The sequence below is a fragment of the Crotalus tigris genome, unplaced genomic scaffold (genome assembly GCF_016545835.1).
Source record: "Crotalus tigris isolate CLP2741 ecotype Arizona unplaced genomic scaffold, ASM1654583v1 scf7180000017771.5222438, whole genome shotgun sequence".
In the NCBI taxonomy this organism is placed as follows: domain Eukaryota; kingdom Metazoa; phylum Chordata; class Lepidosauria; order Squamata; family Viperidae; genus Crotalus; species Crotalus tigris.
In genome coordinates, this window is record NW_024096622.1 from 1635700 (window position 1) to 1649874 (window position 14175).

At 38.2% G+C, this 14175-nt stretch overlaps 1 protein-coding gene and 1 long non-coding RNA gene across 7 annotated transcripts in view; one reads left to right on the plus strand and one right to left on the minus strand.

Moving 5' to 3' along the window:
• Positions 1–2242: 2242 nt before the first annotated feature.
• LOC120307193 lies at positions 2243–3394 on the minus strand. Its single transcript, XR_005556462.1, has 2 exons — positions 3256–3394; positions 2243–2739 (listed from the first exon to the last, which is right to left on the minus strand). It is a non-coding gene; the product is annotated as an uncharacterized LOC120307193 (long non-coding RNA).
• Positions 2733–14175, plus strand: part of MARK1 (microtubule affinity regulating kinase 1) — an 81447-nt gene continuing 70004 nt past the window's right edge. For all 6 annotated transcript variants that reach the window (XM_039341625.1, XM_039341630.1, XM_039341626.1 and 3 more), the window contains exon 1: positions 2733–4403. In XM_039341625.1, coding sequence (XP_039197559.1) covers positions 4353–4403 — 51 coding nt within the window. In that variant the 5' untranslated portion in view covers positions 2733–4352. The remainder of the gene's footprint in view (positions 4404–14175) is intronic.

Here is a 14175-nt window from a genome sequence, read left to right on the forward strand (position 1 = left end):
AGAAGTTGATCCTAACTACATAAAAAATCCAAATCTGATCTATATGCCTACCATGAATTGCAATCTGACATAGGTCTGGTTTATGCAGCATATTAAACCATAACAGAGATCCAGTATAGTATAAAGTTAAGATGCTCATCTAGGAATAGGGAAGTCCAGCTACCCTTCTACTCTCAGCTGAAGAAACTCACTAGATCAGCGGTTCTTAACCTTTTTGAACGAATCGCCCCCTTGAGCCAATGAGGAAGTTGTCATCGCCCCCCTCCCCCAACATAACCTCTCAATCACAACATAGGAAATAATTCTTCAATTTATGCAAACACTTTTTTTTGTTTTCTTTAAAATTGTCATCAGGACATATCGATGCAAATAATTTATTTCCTGTCTTTTCCCCATTCCCCATATCTGGCCAATGGTGCGCCACTGTATGGGGTAGGGCTGCTGTGCAATGCGCATGAAGATAAGCGATGCATCTTCACATATGTACGGCGTTCTGTACTGAAGCTAGCTGGAGGAACATTTGAAAACACAATTCAATCCACTAATAGTGAGTGATCTGATGTTTTTGTACGACAGATATACAGCGATTCACTGTACGAAAAAGTCTCAAAAGTATCCCCAAAACTTCTCGCTCCATCGCCCCCATATCGCCCCCTTTTTGTTCCTTCGCCCCCGTGTCGCCCCTTTTCGTTCCATCGCCCCCCTGAAAAATGAAATCGCCCCCTGGGGGGCAATATCGCCCAGGTTAAGAACCACTGCACTAGATGACTCTGGGATAGTCATTCTCCCTCTCTGCTCAATTTTTCTTGCAGGGCTTTCATTGTAGAGAAGAAAAGAGAGGAGGCCCTCTGTATGCCATCTTGAGCTCTTGAACAAATGGCAGGATATTAGTAAACAAATAAAATGGTTAATTTAAATATTGTGCGAACTCTGTCTTCAAATCCTAGATGTTATCAAATCTATGCAAAGATTTTGTTATATTGAGTTACTACTAACTTCAGAAAATTGCCTAAAACAAACCACAGCTTGTGAACCTGTCAAGGAATCACAAAGCCTATTAGCTAAGCTTATTTAGTTAGGCAGGGATAATGGAGTCCAGCACATGAAAAGCTGTTGCCTTTATAATTTCTTATGGACTGTTGCATTCCAATTAAATCTTTTTCCTATCACGTACAGCCCTCCCTATTGCCCTTCTTAGGACCAATCTATCCGAAGATATAATTAGTACTGTTCTACAGACATAAAAATGAGCTATTGGATTACTAGAAATATAATCTAGCATTATGTATGATGATAATCCGAGACAGCATATGGTCACCTCAATATCAAATACAGTTATAAACCATCAGCAAGTTTTTCAAGGCTTACTGAAGACATTGGAAACATTTGGAAGGCTTTTAGTTTAAGCTGCTTGCTCCTATGATCACAAATGGAGAAATCTATGTGGGGTTTCTAAAAAACAGAAAATATCAATGGAACTGGACTGAGAATAAAGATTTAATTGTTTGCACCTGCAAATATCTTCTTGTTTATATGCTAGAGTGTGTAAAACTGGTTACATAATTTTTTAGAATAGTGCTGTAAATTTTGTTATTATATACATCATGCAGATGGTAGTTGAAGAATCCCATATGGAACTTCTAGATAAAAAAAACTCAATTATTATCATTAATACAAATTGTTGTTTTTTTCACTGCTATTTTAGTTCTGCATAGTTTTCACACAACTGACATCTTGTTTTTCTGCACCACTTGTAGTCCTTTCCACTCCAGAAGCCTGCTTTTTCTTCTCACGTCTTCTTCTGGTGCTCAGAAAAGAGGCTTTGCTTTGCTTTGCAAAAAGCTGGGTATCAGTACTGACATCTTGATGCTTTCTTTTCTTAAAAAGTATTTGGGGCACAGAAGACCGGGGTTGGATTTATTATTTGCAGCATCTTAGCTCTACCAGAGTCCCGGTGCTTTTTTTAAAATAAAATTTTGTTATAATTTCTATACAGAATAAATATGAACAAGAATATTAGGAATGAAAAAAGAATGAAAGAAGGAAGAAAAGAACAAAGAGAAAAGTGCAGAAATCAAAGAATTTCCAATTTTCTTTTACAGAAGTTATAAAGTAACCTCTTACATTATGGTTATAGCATTGTGTACACTTTCTTTATAATCTATTATTTTTATTCCAATTCTCAAAACCATTATATCATGATTTTTTTTCTGTTTGCCACAAAATGTCAATAAGAGGTTTCCAATCAGAAAATTTATTCAATTACATATTCTCCCACTGAGCGTGTATTATAACAGAAGATTTTTGCCCATTTTGTCATACTTCTTTCACTTTTTTCTTCTATTCTTTTATCTACTTTAAATTTTTCTAATTATACATACAAAACCATAGATGTGAATATCCTAATTCCGCCAGTATTTCTCTTGTTCCAATTCAACAATCTCCTTGATAAAATTCTAATATATCGAAGCAAGTCAACCATTTATGTTTAGTAATCATATTCTTCTATAAAATGCTTCCTGTGCTGAGAGTGACAAAGGCATTTTCAGACGCAGCCTAAATGTTCCATATGCGCAGTATGGCACATCTAATAAAATTATTCTTAAAATATACATTAACTTTTGCTTTATCATACTGTAGATATCCGTGCTATGTAAAACTCAAATCATATCCTTCTAACTCCAAAAGCCTCCTGTTTCTTAGCAACTTTCATTCTTTTCATCCAGACCAAACAGCAGGCTGAAAAATATAATTTCAAATCAGGTAAGCTCAATTCTCCTTTCTTTTGCATCTTGTATTATATTTCTATTTAACTAGAGGTTTCTCCTCCTGCTATGCAAATTTAATGTTTTTCTGCCATTGTTTAAATGGCATATATGTCAAAACTAGTATTGACTGAAATTAACATTGTAGGCAAGACATTAATCACATAAATTCTCCCCAAAAATGACTATTGTGTTTTCTCCCATCAATCTCAGTAGTTCTCTGTAATGGCCTTCACAAAATCTCTAACTTATTAAGAAACCTATTCATTGTCATATCCTGCTTTAGGTAGATTTGTCTGCTCTCTCAACAAATAGATTGGGCTTAATTCAAACTTAATTCACTATCACCTTTGATACCAGGTTTACATTTCATAAATGTATGTTGAAAACCTTTTCTATGGACTATATTCTTAAGTGGCAATTAACACAGGGATTCAATGCTTATATATACTGTACTTCATATTATAGGTATGTCTCAACTATTATTTACTTTTGGCATCCCCGTTTGATGATTGTTATAGCAGTTTCCACTCTGCATTCTTTTACATCCAGCTCATCTCAACTTTTCCACCAATTCAACAACGAAGATTCAGTCTGAACTTCTGAAAAGGCAGAATTAAGACTATGCCATTTGCTCTAATTCTGCCTGTTCCCGGTCGCCATTGCAAAACTTTGCTTTAAATAACTTTTTCCATCGAAGCAGAGTAGGTTTCACTGAGTTTCACAGTCGATGGATGCAAAATGCAGCCAAAGATCTTTCCCTGCAATGTAATGAGATGGCTGTCAGCCAAAACATACAAAATGAAGTGGGGTGAGAAAGGGCCTGATTTCATGCAGGGATCCTTGCTAGACAGACACGAATCTCCCCGTTTCCACCGACTTGGAAAATATATAGCACGGTACAGGTCAAACTCCACGTGCGTTTCGCGTCGTTTGCTCACGGAAGATCTTCTCCGTCGGAATTCGGCAGCGGGAGGAGGAGGAGCCCGAAAGGGCGGGAGGTGTGGATTTGGGTTCGTGCGCGGCGGGAGTCGGGAGGGAGACTCAGCAATGAATGAAGGCGCGAGCCTCTCCGCAGAGTCGCGCGGCTGAAGCGCCCCTAGCGTTTTCTCCGCACCGCCGTGACCGGCAGCTTTTGGGATTCCGCGTCCTTCGCGGGCAGATCAGCGCCAGCCGCGGTCCCCTTCGTGTCGGCTCAGGAAGGAGGGGTACGGGGAGGAGCAGCCGCCGCCGGATGCAGGGAGAGAAGAGCTCCGGCTCTCCTGCGCAGCTCCGCCGGCTACTCACCTGAGCGCGCAGTGGCGGCAGCGGGAGGAGTCGCCGCCGCCGCCGCCGTGATCCCGGCCCAGGGGGGCGGCGGCGAGGGCAGCCGACCCAGAAGCCATGGCAGAGACTCTGGGAGTCTAAGAGGGGCCGCCTTCGCCTCGCTCAGAGCTCCAGCGGAGAAGCCGCCCCGCAGAGGCCTGCGAGCCCGGAGCGGGAAAAGCAGGCAGAGAGCGTGGCCAGGCCAGTAGGCGGTCGTGGGGCCGGCCCTTCCCAGTCTTGGCCCGGGCCGGCTTTGCAGGGCGGCGCAACCGCACGCGCAAGATGTCCACCCGCACGCCACTGCCCACCGTCAACGAGCGGGACACGGAGAACGTAAGTGCAGCCGGGTTGAGTTACGGCCGGCCACCAGCCGGGGGTTTCTTCGCGCGGCCAGTCGAGGGACTGCGAGGGCGAAGGGGCGGCTTTGCTTTCGCGAGGGACTGAGGGAAGACCGGGGTGCCTTTCGGCGAATCGTCACCCCCCTTTCCTCCCCTCTCCCCCGGGGAGGCCTTCTCCGGATCCCCCTTCCGCCCCTGTCGTCCTGCAGCCACGCCTCGGTGGGATGCTCCCTCCCCTCGCCACACCCGGGCCCGGCTTCTCCCCGGGCGACTTTCTGTCCTTCTTTCGTGCTGCGAGACTCCGGTTCCCCCTCCTCCCCCCGCAGGGGAGCCGCGGGGAAATATTTCTGGTGTGTCTAGTTCTGCTGTTGGCCTGCCAGTCTCGATTTACGTAGAAGCTTTCCAGATGGTTGGGATAGTCGGTCCTCCATGGCCAAACAGGAGGAGGGGAAGGAGCGGGTAATCTGGGCAGAAGGTAACCTTGCAGGTAAACTTTCTGCTCGGATCTCTCGCTGCCTCTGCTACTGATTACCCACTGGAACGGACGTCGATTTTTTTTCTCTTGGGATCCTCTTGTCCAGTAATCATTCTGTTTCTAGGCCAGGCAGAGATGCCTAACTTGTGACCTCCAAAAGTGAGCTGCTCTGTCAATCCATCATGCATAGCAAGGAGTAAGATTTTTTTCACATTTTCCTGATCCTTAGTTTTGTTTTTGTTCTGTGCGGCATTCCTATAGAGGTTCATCTAAATAATTACTGTTGGACGCCACTTTCACATAGCAGCCTCAGAAATAAAAAGGAATAATTAGTTTTCACTGGGAGGTTGTTATAGGAACAGTACAATAGGGGAAAACAAGAATGAAATGTCGTAATGCATGCAAGTATTTTTAAATGGTGTTATATAAACACGGGCACACTCAAAGATGCAAGATGTTAGACTTGGGATAGTAGAAATATGACTGGAATGCCTCTTTCACGTTATTAATAGTTGCTTGATTTATGAAGGAAGAGAAGTTGAATATCCAAGTTGTGTAAAATATGGCATTGTATCTGCACATACTGTTTCTGGTAATATGTCAGAATTTATTAAAAGTGAGAGATAAAACATTTGAGATGCAGTAATGCAGTAAGAGTTGAACTGACCCTTAGTTTTACAGTGTTCCTGTGAAATATGCCATCACTGTGGATGGTGCTTATTTTTCTAAGCAAGCAAACTCTGTTCACTCTTTCCTGGAATCACTGACAGTATGCTAGCACCATTTATCAGTTCTGGTTTGAATAGTTGCATGTAATGGGAAAGTGTGTGGCAGCAATGGTGAGAAGGAAAGGAAATGCTGACTGTAAAAATAGCTTTGCTCTCACTGGCTCAGTGTAATTAAAGAGTTCCAGACTGTTTTAATCAGAACGTTGTCTAAAGAAGTTGTATGGATACCCACCATATCTTATTGCCAATACAGCAATGATTCTGATCTAGTTTGGCTTAGCTAATACTTTCACATGTAAAGTAAAAAAATAATAATACAGTTATAGGGAAAAGAAGTTATGGCAGGAAAGATGCATAGATTTTTAGTGCATAGAAACAAATTTAACATCACATAGCATAACTGAAACAATTATTGTTGAAAGAAATCAATCCTTTCTGTTTATAATATTTGCCCCCAAGAGTACATAAATAGCAAAAATTGGCTTTAAATTAACTTTTATATGAAGCAAGAACTATTGTTGCCTACTAACCTGGCTAAAACTATTAAAAGTCTCTCTGATTAATGGCAAGTTTCTTACTTTTGAAAATGTGATGCTTCTATATGTATTGAAACTTGAGGGCACAGGTTGCAATGAGAAACAGATGATGGACTTTAGAAATAAATAAGGTCTCTGAAGTTGCTTCAGATTGCAGATTGAATAGAATTAGTGGGTAATTGGATTTGAATAAGTGCAGGACAAACCAACCATGAATATGGTTCACAGTGTAAGATTTATTAGGGAAACAGACATGAATTAGCAACTCTAAAATATGTTGAAAAAGATTATTTAATTTATCTAATAAGTTTCAGCGAAGGGTATCTGTTTTTAGCAATCCTAGCATTTATTGCACACTATATATTGGAACTTTATATGTTATCTAATTTCCTTATTTGTGGTTAGATTGTTCTAATGAATTACAATCTGAAGTAAGTATGGTTGCTATTGTCTCTTCTTCTCCCCATATATAATTTTCCCAGAGTGAGTCAGCAATTGATAAAATAATTGAAATACTGTAGACAAACAGTTGCTTTTAAAATAGTTTTATTTTGATTTGTAGTCCTTTCCCCAGTTGAATATTCTTATACTCAAGTTTTTAAAATTATTACACTAAATATTATTCAGAAAGGTATTGATATTTTTAAGAATGAACCAAATAGATTTCAAAGAATTGATTTCTCTTTGTCTGCACTCACTGCAGCCTCTGCAAAGAAGAATGAAGAGTAATGGTTTCTCTAGACACAATGCTCTTGGCTATCAGAAACTCTTCCAGAGGCAAAATCCGTTTAACTTCAAAAGGAATGTGGTTTGTAGATAAAGAGCAAGACATTCTAGATTTTCAGCCAATATGTGATCTGAAAGATGGGGGAGAAAATATGTTTTACATTGATTGCCTGTATTTTACATTTTGCATGCTGGATTTTAAAGTTTGAGTTGGTTGTTTTGTTTCTTTTATTCCATGTATGGATGACAGTCCTTTACTGTTTGGTTGTTCCTCTTATAATAGCTAAAACAAACTGGAAATACTTAATGTTCATATAAATGTTATTTGAACATTTATTTTCATAATAATAATGCATAGAAATTCTGGGCAGAAAGCCAAGACTTCTGTGTAAGATTTAAACAATAAAAAGATGGCAGGTTTTGTTTATCACCTGGGATCACAAAAAGGTAGAGGTTGAAAAAAGATACAAGAGTGTAATGTGTAGACATAAAACAGCATTGCACTACTATCATTGTAATATTCCCAAACTGGATAGAGTAGGATCCATTTTAAGAGACAGCTTAAGGAATTTTAAGGGCTGTGGGAGGTGCCTTAAGTATTTGCAAGGCTTATTGCCCCTAAGACCAAATCAAGCCCTCTGAAATATAATAAAGGTCTCCAAATTTTGGCATCACCCAGTTGGGGTCTGGAGACCACAGAAAGGATGCTGATAGGCTGTGCTTTTTATGTGCTTGGCATGGGATATGAGAATGCTAACATTTGATACTTACTTGAATTAAATGAACTTTTATTTGTATTAAATGAACTTGTTAGTTTCACTTTTAAATGTTCTACAACTCTTTGTTGACTTCTGTAGATTGGGCCCACTTCATATTAATAGGATTGTATTGTTGCCACAGGAAATCATATTTAATTAACTGATATAGCCATTTTTACTTGTATTACATTCCTCCAGTTTTAGAATAATAAGGATTTCTCAGCTTAAAGTCCATCTCAATTCCTGTGGAGGAGAATTGGATGGATGAGAATATAGATAGATTTCAGACTGTTTTGATAATGTAAAAATGAGTCCTACTATATCTACTTTTCTGGAAATAGCTTTTGTTTTATGGACTTGGAAGTACCAGAGAAATTTGCAGAAGTCTATAGAGATCAAGCCCACCATTACTGGCAAATCCAAGGCTGACTTCCAAGTTTGTTCTAGATAAAGACTGCCTGAAGTCAGATTCAACTCTTGTTTGACTACCTGATTTCCCCTGTAGTTTGCTTGGGAATAGTACAAAAGTCTTTCGCCATTGTCTGCTTCGAATGTCTTCAATAGTGGATATCTTTATTTGTCAGTTATTTGTAGCCTTAATTTGATGAGTCTTGCTTTCCTTTAAGAAAATTGAGATAACTCAGCGACTGTGCACAACAGTTGCCCTATTATAGTTTGGAAATAAGGAATGCACCATGTGCCATAAGGCAGCAGAAATGAAGGTGCTGAACAAGAATTTGTTAGAAACCATAAGAGATACAGGATATAGGACCCAGAAACAGTAAATGTTTGTCTCACTGTTGATGCGTGTGTCAGATAATATACTATTTCCTGGTTTTTCTAGAGTAATAATGTACCGATGAAATTACTTTCAGAATAGTAATCTCATGTTCTCAATTATTATAAGGTACATTGAGGGAAAGGATTGATTGAAAATAGAACATTAAACAAAATGTATGCATGGAAAGATTGCTTGAGAAACCCAGTTGGGAAAAGCAATTACACAGTTCTAACCATATTGTATTGCAAAATCTGACACCACTGGATTCATTGGGGTAGTCTGAAGTGATCGTCATGATGACCACATAATTATAATAATTTTTTACCTGGACAACATATGGTCTTACAGCATCTGCAGGAATCTGTTGCATCCTAAGTAGGTCAAGTGATCATAAACAATCTGCAATATCAAAAATATTTTTTTGTAAAATGTAAACATATTTTAAGGAGAAATGTATTTTCCTTTTGATGAAAGCTTCTATGTAAAGTCTCATGTGATTTTTTAAAAATAATTTCCCCCAATGTGGGGTATGAAAGATTTCTAAAAATCACATCATTTTTTTAAGTTTCAGAACCAGGAGATTGCTTTCCACAGTTGGCTATTTAATTACCTATAATAGATATTATGTTAACCATCCCATTCATTAAAATACCACAATTTTTCCTCTGTAACTGCCACAACTGCCATTGTATGTCAGCACAGTCACATGACATTATGCTTTAGAATTGCATTGCTTAGTGATGGAGTTGCCTGTCTCAATTACTGTAATTAAGTGAAGATTGCCTATATGCTATTCATAAGTCAGTTCCACTAAGTTTAGTTAAACTTCTACCTAGGTCTGTATCTCAACTTAAATGACTTTAAAAAACATGTGAAGGAAACAAAAAGTAGCTGAGCATGCATACCTCTGGCTAGGTATGAACTCACTAATTATGATTTTACACTTTAATTTACAGTAAATCAATATTCATTTCACATAATAATGTTGGTTTTTCTTACATCTCTTATTTAATATTGCACACTGAATTAATTTCAAAAATAGATGTGTGGATTGTGTGAACCAATCTCTTCATCTCCTAGATGTGCAGTTGGAGACAAAGTGTGATAGGACAACTTTAGAATCATTGAGAGTTGGGTGGCATACAAGTTTGATAAATTATGTCTGGTTTCACAGCCAGATATTTAGATTGGATTTGGCAAGTTATCAAGTCCTTTCATAGGGCTCCACCATCACCATCTTAACTTTTTGGCTACGAATAAGTAGGCAACATAATAATAATAATAATAAAAAACAACTCTTTATTATCAAAGTATAACATGTATACAGTGAAATTGGCTGAGCCTCCCTCTGTGCCCCCACCACCACAAACTTGTGGTGACTACAAGCCCCCAACCTATTTCACCCTGTGAACTACCCTGTTCTTCCACAAAACCCTGAGGAAAGAAAGCTAGCTCTAATTATGAATTAGAAGGGTTGCCATAATGAGTAATTCCATTTTTGTTGTATTATAAAATAAAAATTATTTCATAAATTTGGGAGAGGTAGCTAACGAGCAAACTGACTGAAACAATGTAAAGAAATCAAATTATTTGGCATTGTAAGTTATTGTTATCACATGTTCCTGCTGTTTTAAAGATATTAAGCAGCTATAATACTGTATTTTCATGTTCTTTGTGAAAATTCTGTTGGAATGTCAGTAGAAACGTACATTTTGGACATATATATTTTGCTTCATTAAATGTAAATGTTAAGCTCTTAAGGGTTGGAGTAGAATATGGTAGCAATATGTTGCTATTGTTTGTAACTGCTGATCTGATTCAGTGATAAAATAAAAATACATTTAATAAACAACATTGTTTTATAGCCCTTATGACTGCATGATGTCTATGCAACCTTTCAGTTCCTTTTCAGTGATCAGTAAAGTATCAAACCATCTGAATTGATGAATCAATACTGTTGACCACATGCTGGGAAAGAAGACTAAGTTGAATTGTTTACATATCTATTTTTTTCTGCCTTAAGAATTACTGTACTAACTTACTTCTGATTTGAGGCAGCATTGGTCATTCTCAATTAATAGACTTCAGAATACATTTTTTTATTTTTGTATAGATGGCTAGTTTGGCTGAAAATCACAAGAATATTCTCTGTTAATTAGGATTGACCTGTGCTGATTTCTGCTGTATCATCTGGAGGTAGAAAATTACTTTCTGTTAGGGCAAGGCATATCTTCCTTAACTGGGTTCTTGGGCTTAGACAAAGCAGTGACACAGAATCACCTATCTTTAGTGCATTATAATAGCATGCATATTTTTAATATGCATGACTTTGTATCCTTTGTCCTCTTAGCATAAAAAGAGTATTTAGTGGAAGAAATAAAATAAATATAGCAGTTGTCAACCTGATACCTTTTTAATAATTGCAAAGTTGTCTACAAATGATGAATATCGAGCACAGATTATAATCTATCAATAAAAATATGGAAAATCAAAATATGGCCTTTTCAGTTTAGAACTAGGTTCACATATTTCAGTAAAGCATAATATGATTTGTTTGCTTTGGCTCTGCATTATGAGCGAAGCAAGCTATTAAACAATGATGCCTTGGTGCAGTGCATGAATTCAGTATATGTCATTATACTGGTTGTTCACTTAACCATATTACTATGCCACACAACTGCATTTATTTATTTTTATTTCTATTATTCAGTTTTCAACTGCACCCACTCATGAATGACTCTAGGAAATTTCCAAACAGTATAGTCAGTTAAAGGATAGTAATAAAAATGGCCATGATTTGAAAATATGAATCATCATTTTTATTTCTGATGGGACTAAAAATTAACTAGGCCAGTATTGATATATGAAAATTAAAGGGTTAATTGTGACAATAGATTAATTTTATTATTTATTAGTAATTTTGTTGTGAGATTAAATGAATTCTTAAAGCTATTATAATGAATTATAGTATGTTATTTTTTTATGCTTTAGTCATGAATATTAGGTATTTATATGTTCTCCGAACATACTACTATTCCTCTCTTTTGCTTTTATTCTTAAACACTAATGCCTACCTACTGCTACAAAATTTGCTCTTGTTATGCTTCTGCAGCAAACTATATTATCTATTACACCTTGATTATTGTCTTGCTACTAATTACTATGTTTCTATTTTCAGTCAATGCTTTTAGCTACAGCAGGTGGTCAGAAACAGGAACTTCAACATACTGTGACTTCTGCAGGGTTAGTGGATGATCAGCTTTAATAGCTTCTTCTTATGCTACCATAATAAAATGTAAAAAAGAGGCTGCTACAGTGATGAGAGAAAGTTTATGAAGCCTTTAGAATTATCCATAATCCTGCAGTACCATGACCTACAATGTGATCAGAGCTTTATCTAAGTTCTATTAATAGATAAAGAGATTCTGGTTAAACAAACAACATGCAACTGTGTCATGTCTTTATTGAACACATTACCAAGCTATTGAGATCCAACTCAACTTAAAGCAGGATTCTCACGGAATCATTTTAATAAGATTTACTGAAAAAGCAAGTGATAAAGTTCCAAAAATCTAATGTCTAGAAATGCTCTCACCTTAGAACCCAGTTTATTTTTCATTTTATTAGGAGAGAGGTTTTCTCAACTTTTTTTCTTGTGTCCTTAAGAACCAATGAGATGACTGCTTTCTTCTCAGATAAGTGAATGTGTGTGTGTGTGTGTGTGTGTGTGTGTGTGTGTGTATGTGTATTCAAAACCATCTCCTTAATCTTCACAGGATTTGAACAAACCACTATGCACCTTGATCAAATTCAGTGTCTTTGCTGGAAAAGGTACATTATGCCTGCAGACATGTAGGCATACCCAAGTCAAAAGAGATTGCTGAAGATGCTAGAGGAGGGTTGTTGATGCTCATGAGGCTGAAAAAGGCTGTAAAACTATTACCATAGACTTTAGCTTCCATCAATCCATCGTGCAGAAAATGTATACATGAACAAAACATATTTATGTTTCCAGAGATGTCCAGTAAAAATTACTATAGCAGCAAAGCATATAAGAGCTTGAGAGGTTGCAGAGGATCTGTTACTTAGTTTTGCATTGTCTGTATTGGGGTTGACAAGTGTTTTGCATCAAGGATATCAAGGAGGAAATAGTTCACATTCTAATTTGTGCAGGACTATATGAATGATTCATCAGGCTTGTGGAATAATGTTTTGTCCACAATGGAACTGAAAGTGAGGGTGGTTTTTTTGTTTGTTTGTTTGTTTGCTTTAATGAGAAATGTCATTGTAGTAAGTGGGAAAGCAAGCTCCCATTCCAAATTCAGTTATAGTCAGTGTGAGTTCAACATACATATACATAGAATGGTATCTATTCAATATAATCTATCTACAAAAGGAACAGTTTAATGTCCTGGCCCTCATACTGTATAAATTGCCAATATCCTATCTTTATTGTAGATAGAAGAATGGTGTGTTGTCTGTTTACAGAAATAGAAGTTCGGAACCAAGACTGAGATGAGAAATGGAGTATTTTTCAACTTCCAAACACCTTTAGAAGTAAGCTACTAGAATCTTCAGGAAGCAGAAGAGCAATCCAGGAAAATTGAGACAGCTGAAAATGTCTATTTTTGAAATAATAAGTAAATAGTTTCAGGTAGAAATATTGTGTAAAATTACTTTTGATTTGTTTTATTCAGATTAGCACCTCTTACATCAGAGTTGCTTCTATATTAGTAGCATCTTGTGTTCTACTCAGAACCATTCTCCAGCATGATGAGTGTAGAATCCACCAGATGGGTAATTTCAGCCTTCTTGCTCAGAAGAGACTAGGTCAGAACTTTGGCCACGCCTCCCTCTGGGTGTGTCTTCCCAGTTTTGACTTAGTCTCGTGCTCAGCAAGGCGCAGAAATTTTGGCTCCTTAACTAGGCTAAGTTAATTTCATCTATTTAAATCTATTTAAATCTAATTAATAATAATAATAATAATAATAGTAAAGTTGGAAGGGACCTTGGAGGTCATCTAGTCCAACCCCCTGCTTGGGCAGGAAACACTACACCATTTCGGACAAATGGCTGTCCAGTCTCTTCTTAAAAACTTCCAGTGTTGGAGCATTTACTGCTTCTGGAGGCAAGCTGTAGTTATTTAAAGTGTAGTGTTTCTTTTGTTTCTGTTGTAATTGGGATCGAATTGGCAGAGATTTAAATTCAAAATTGAAAAGGGGCCTTCTGGCTTTGAGCCTTCCAGGCGCCTGTGAAGGAGGCTGCAGGTTTTTTTTTTTGTTCGAGCGGGGGTTTTTCCACCACCGATCAGACGGAACAGCGGAGCGCGGACCAGCCTACCAGCTGGCCCTTGGAGATCAGAGTCGTTCGGGACTCAGACCATTCGGAGGCTTCCCTTTCTGGCTTCATTGCAACAAGGCTCCTCTTGGCCGCAGGACTCGGATCGCAGAGGAGGCTGCGCAACTAATAGCAAGTTCCTTTCCGTGACTGGGAGAGAGTGCTTATTTAAATTGCTGTTCCTTGAGGCTATTGCCCTAGCAGGGAGGTTGATTCCCTCCATTCCTTCCTTTGGTGTTTTCGCCTTCTCGGAGGCTCTGAACAGGCACGGCTGCCATTTTGACCACGTGCACAGGATGCGGTCACCATTTTGAGAGTGTTATTGTGGGCGGCCGCCATTTTGAGTGTGACTTTAGACGCAGCCGCCATTTTGAGAGTGTCTCTAGGCATGGAAGCCAATCTGTGGGGACTTCGTGTTCCTCTTAA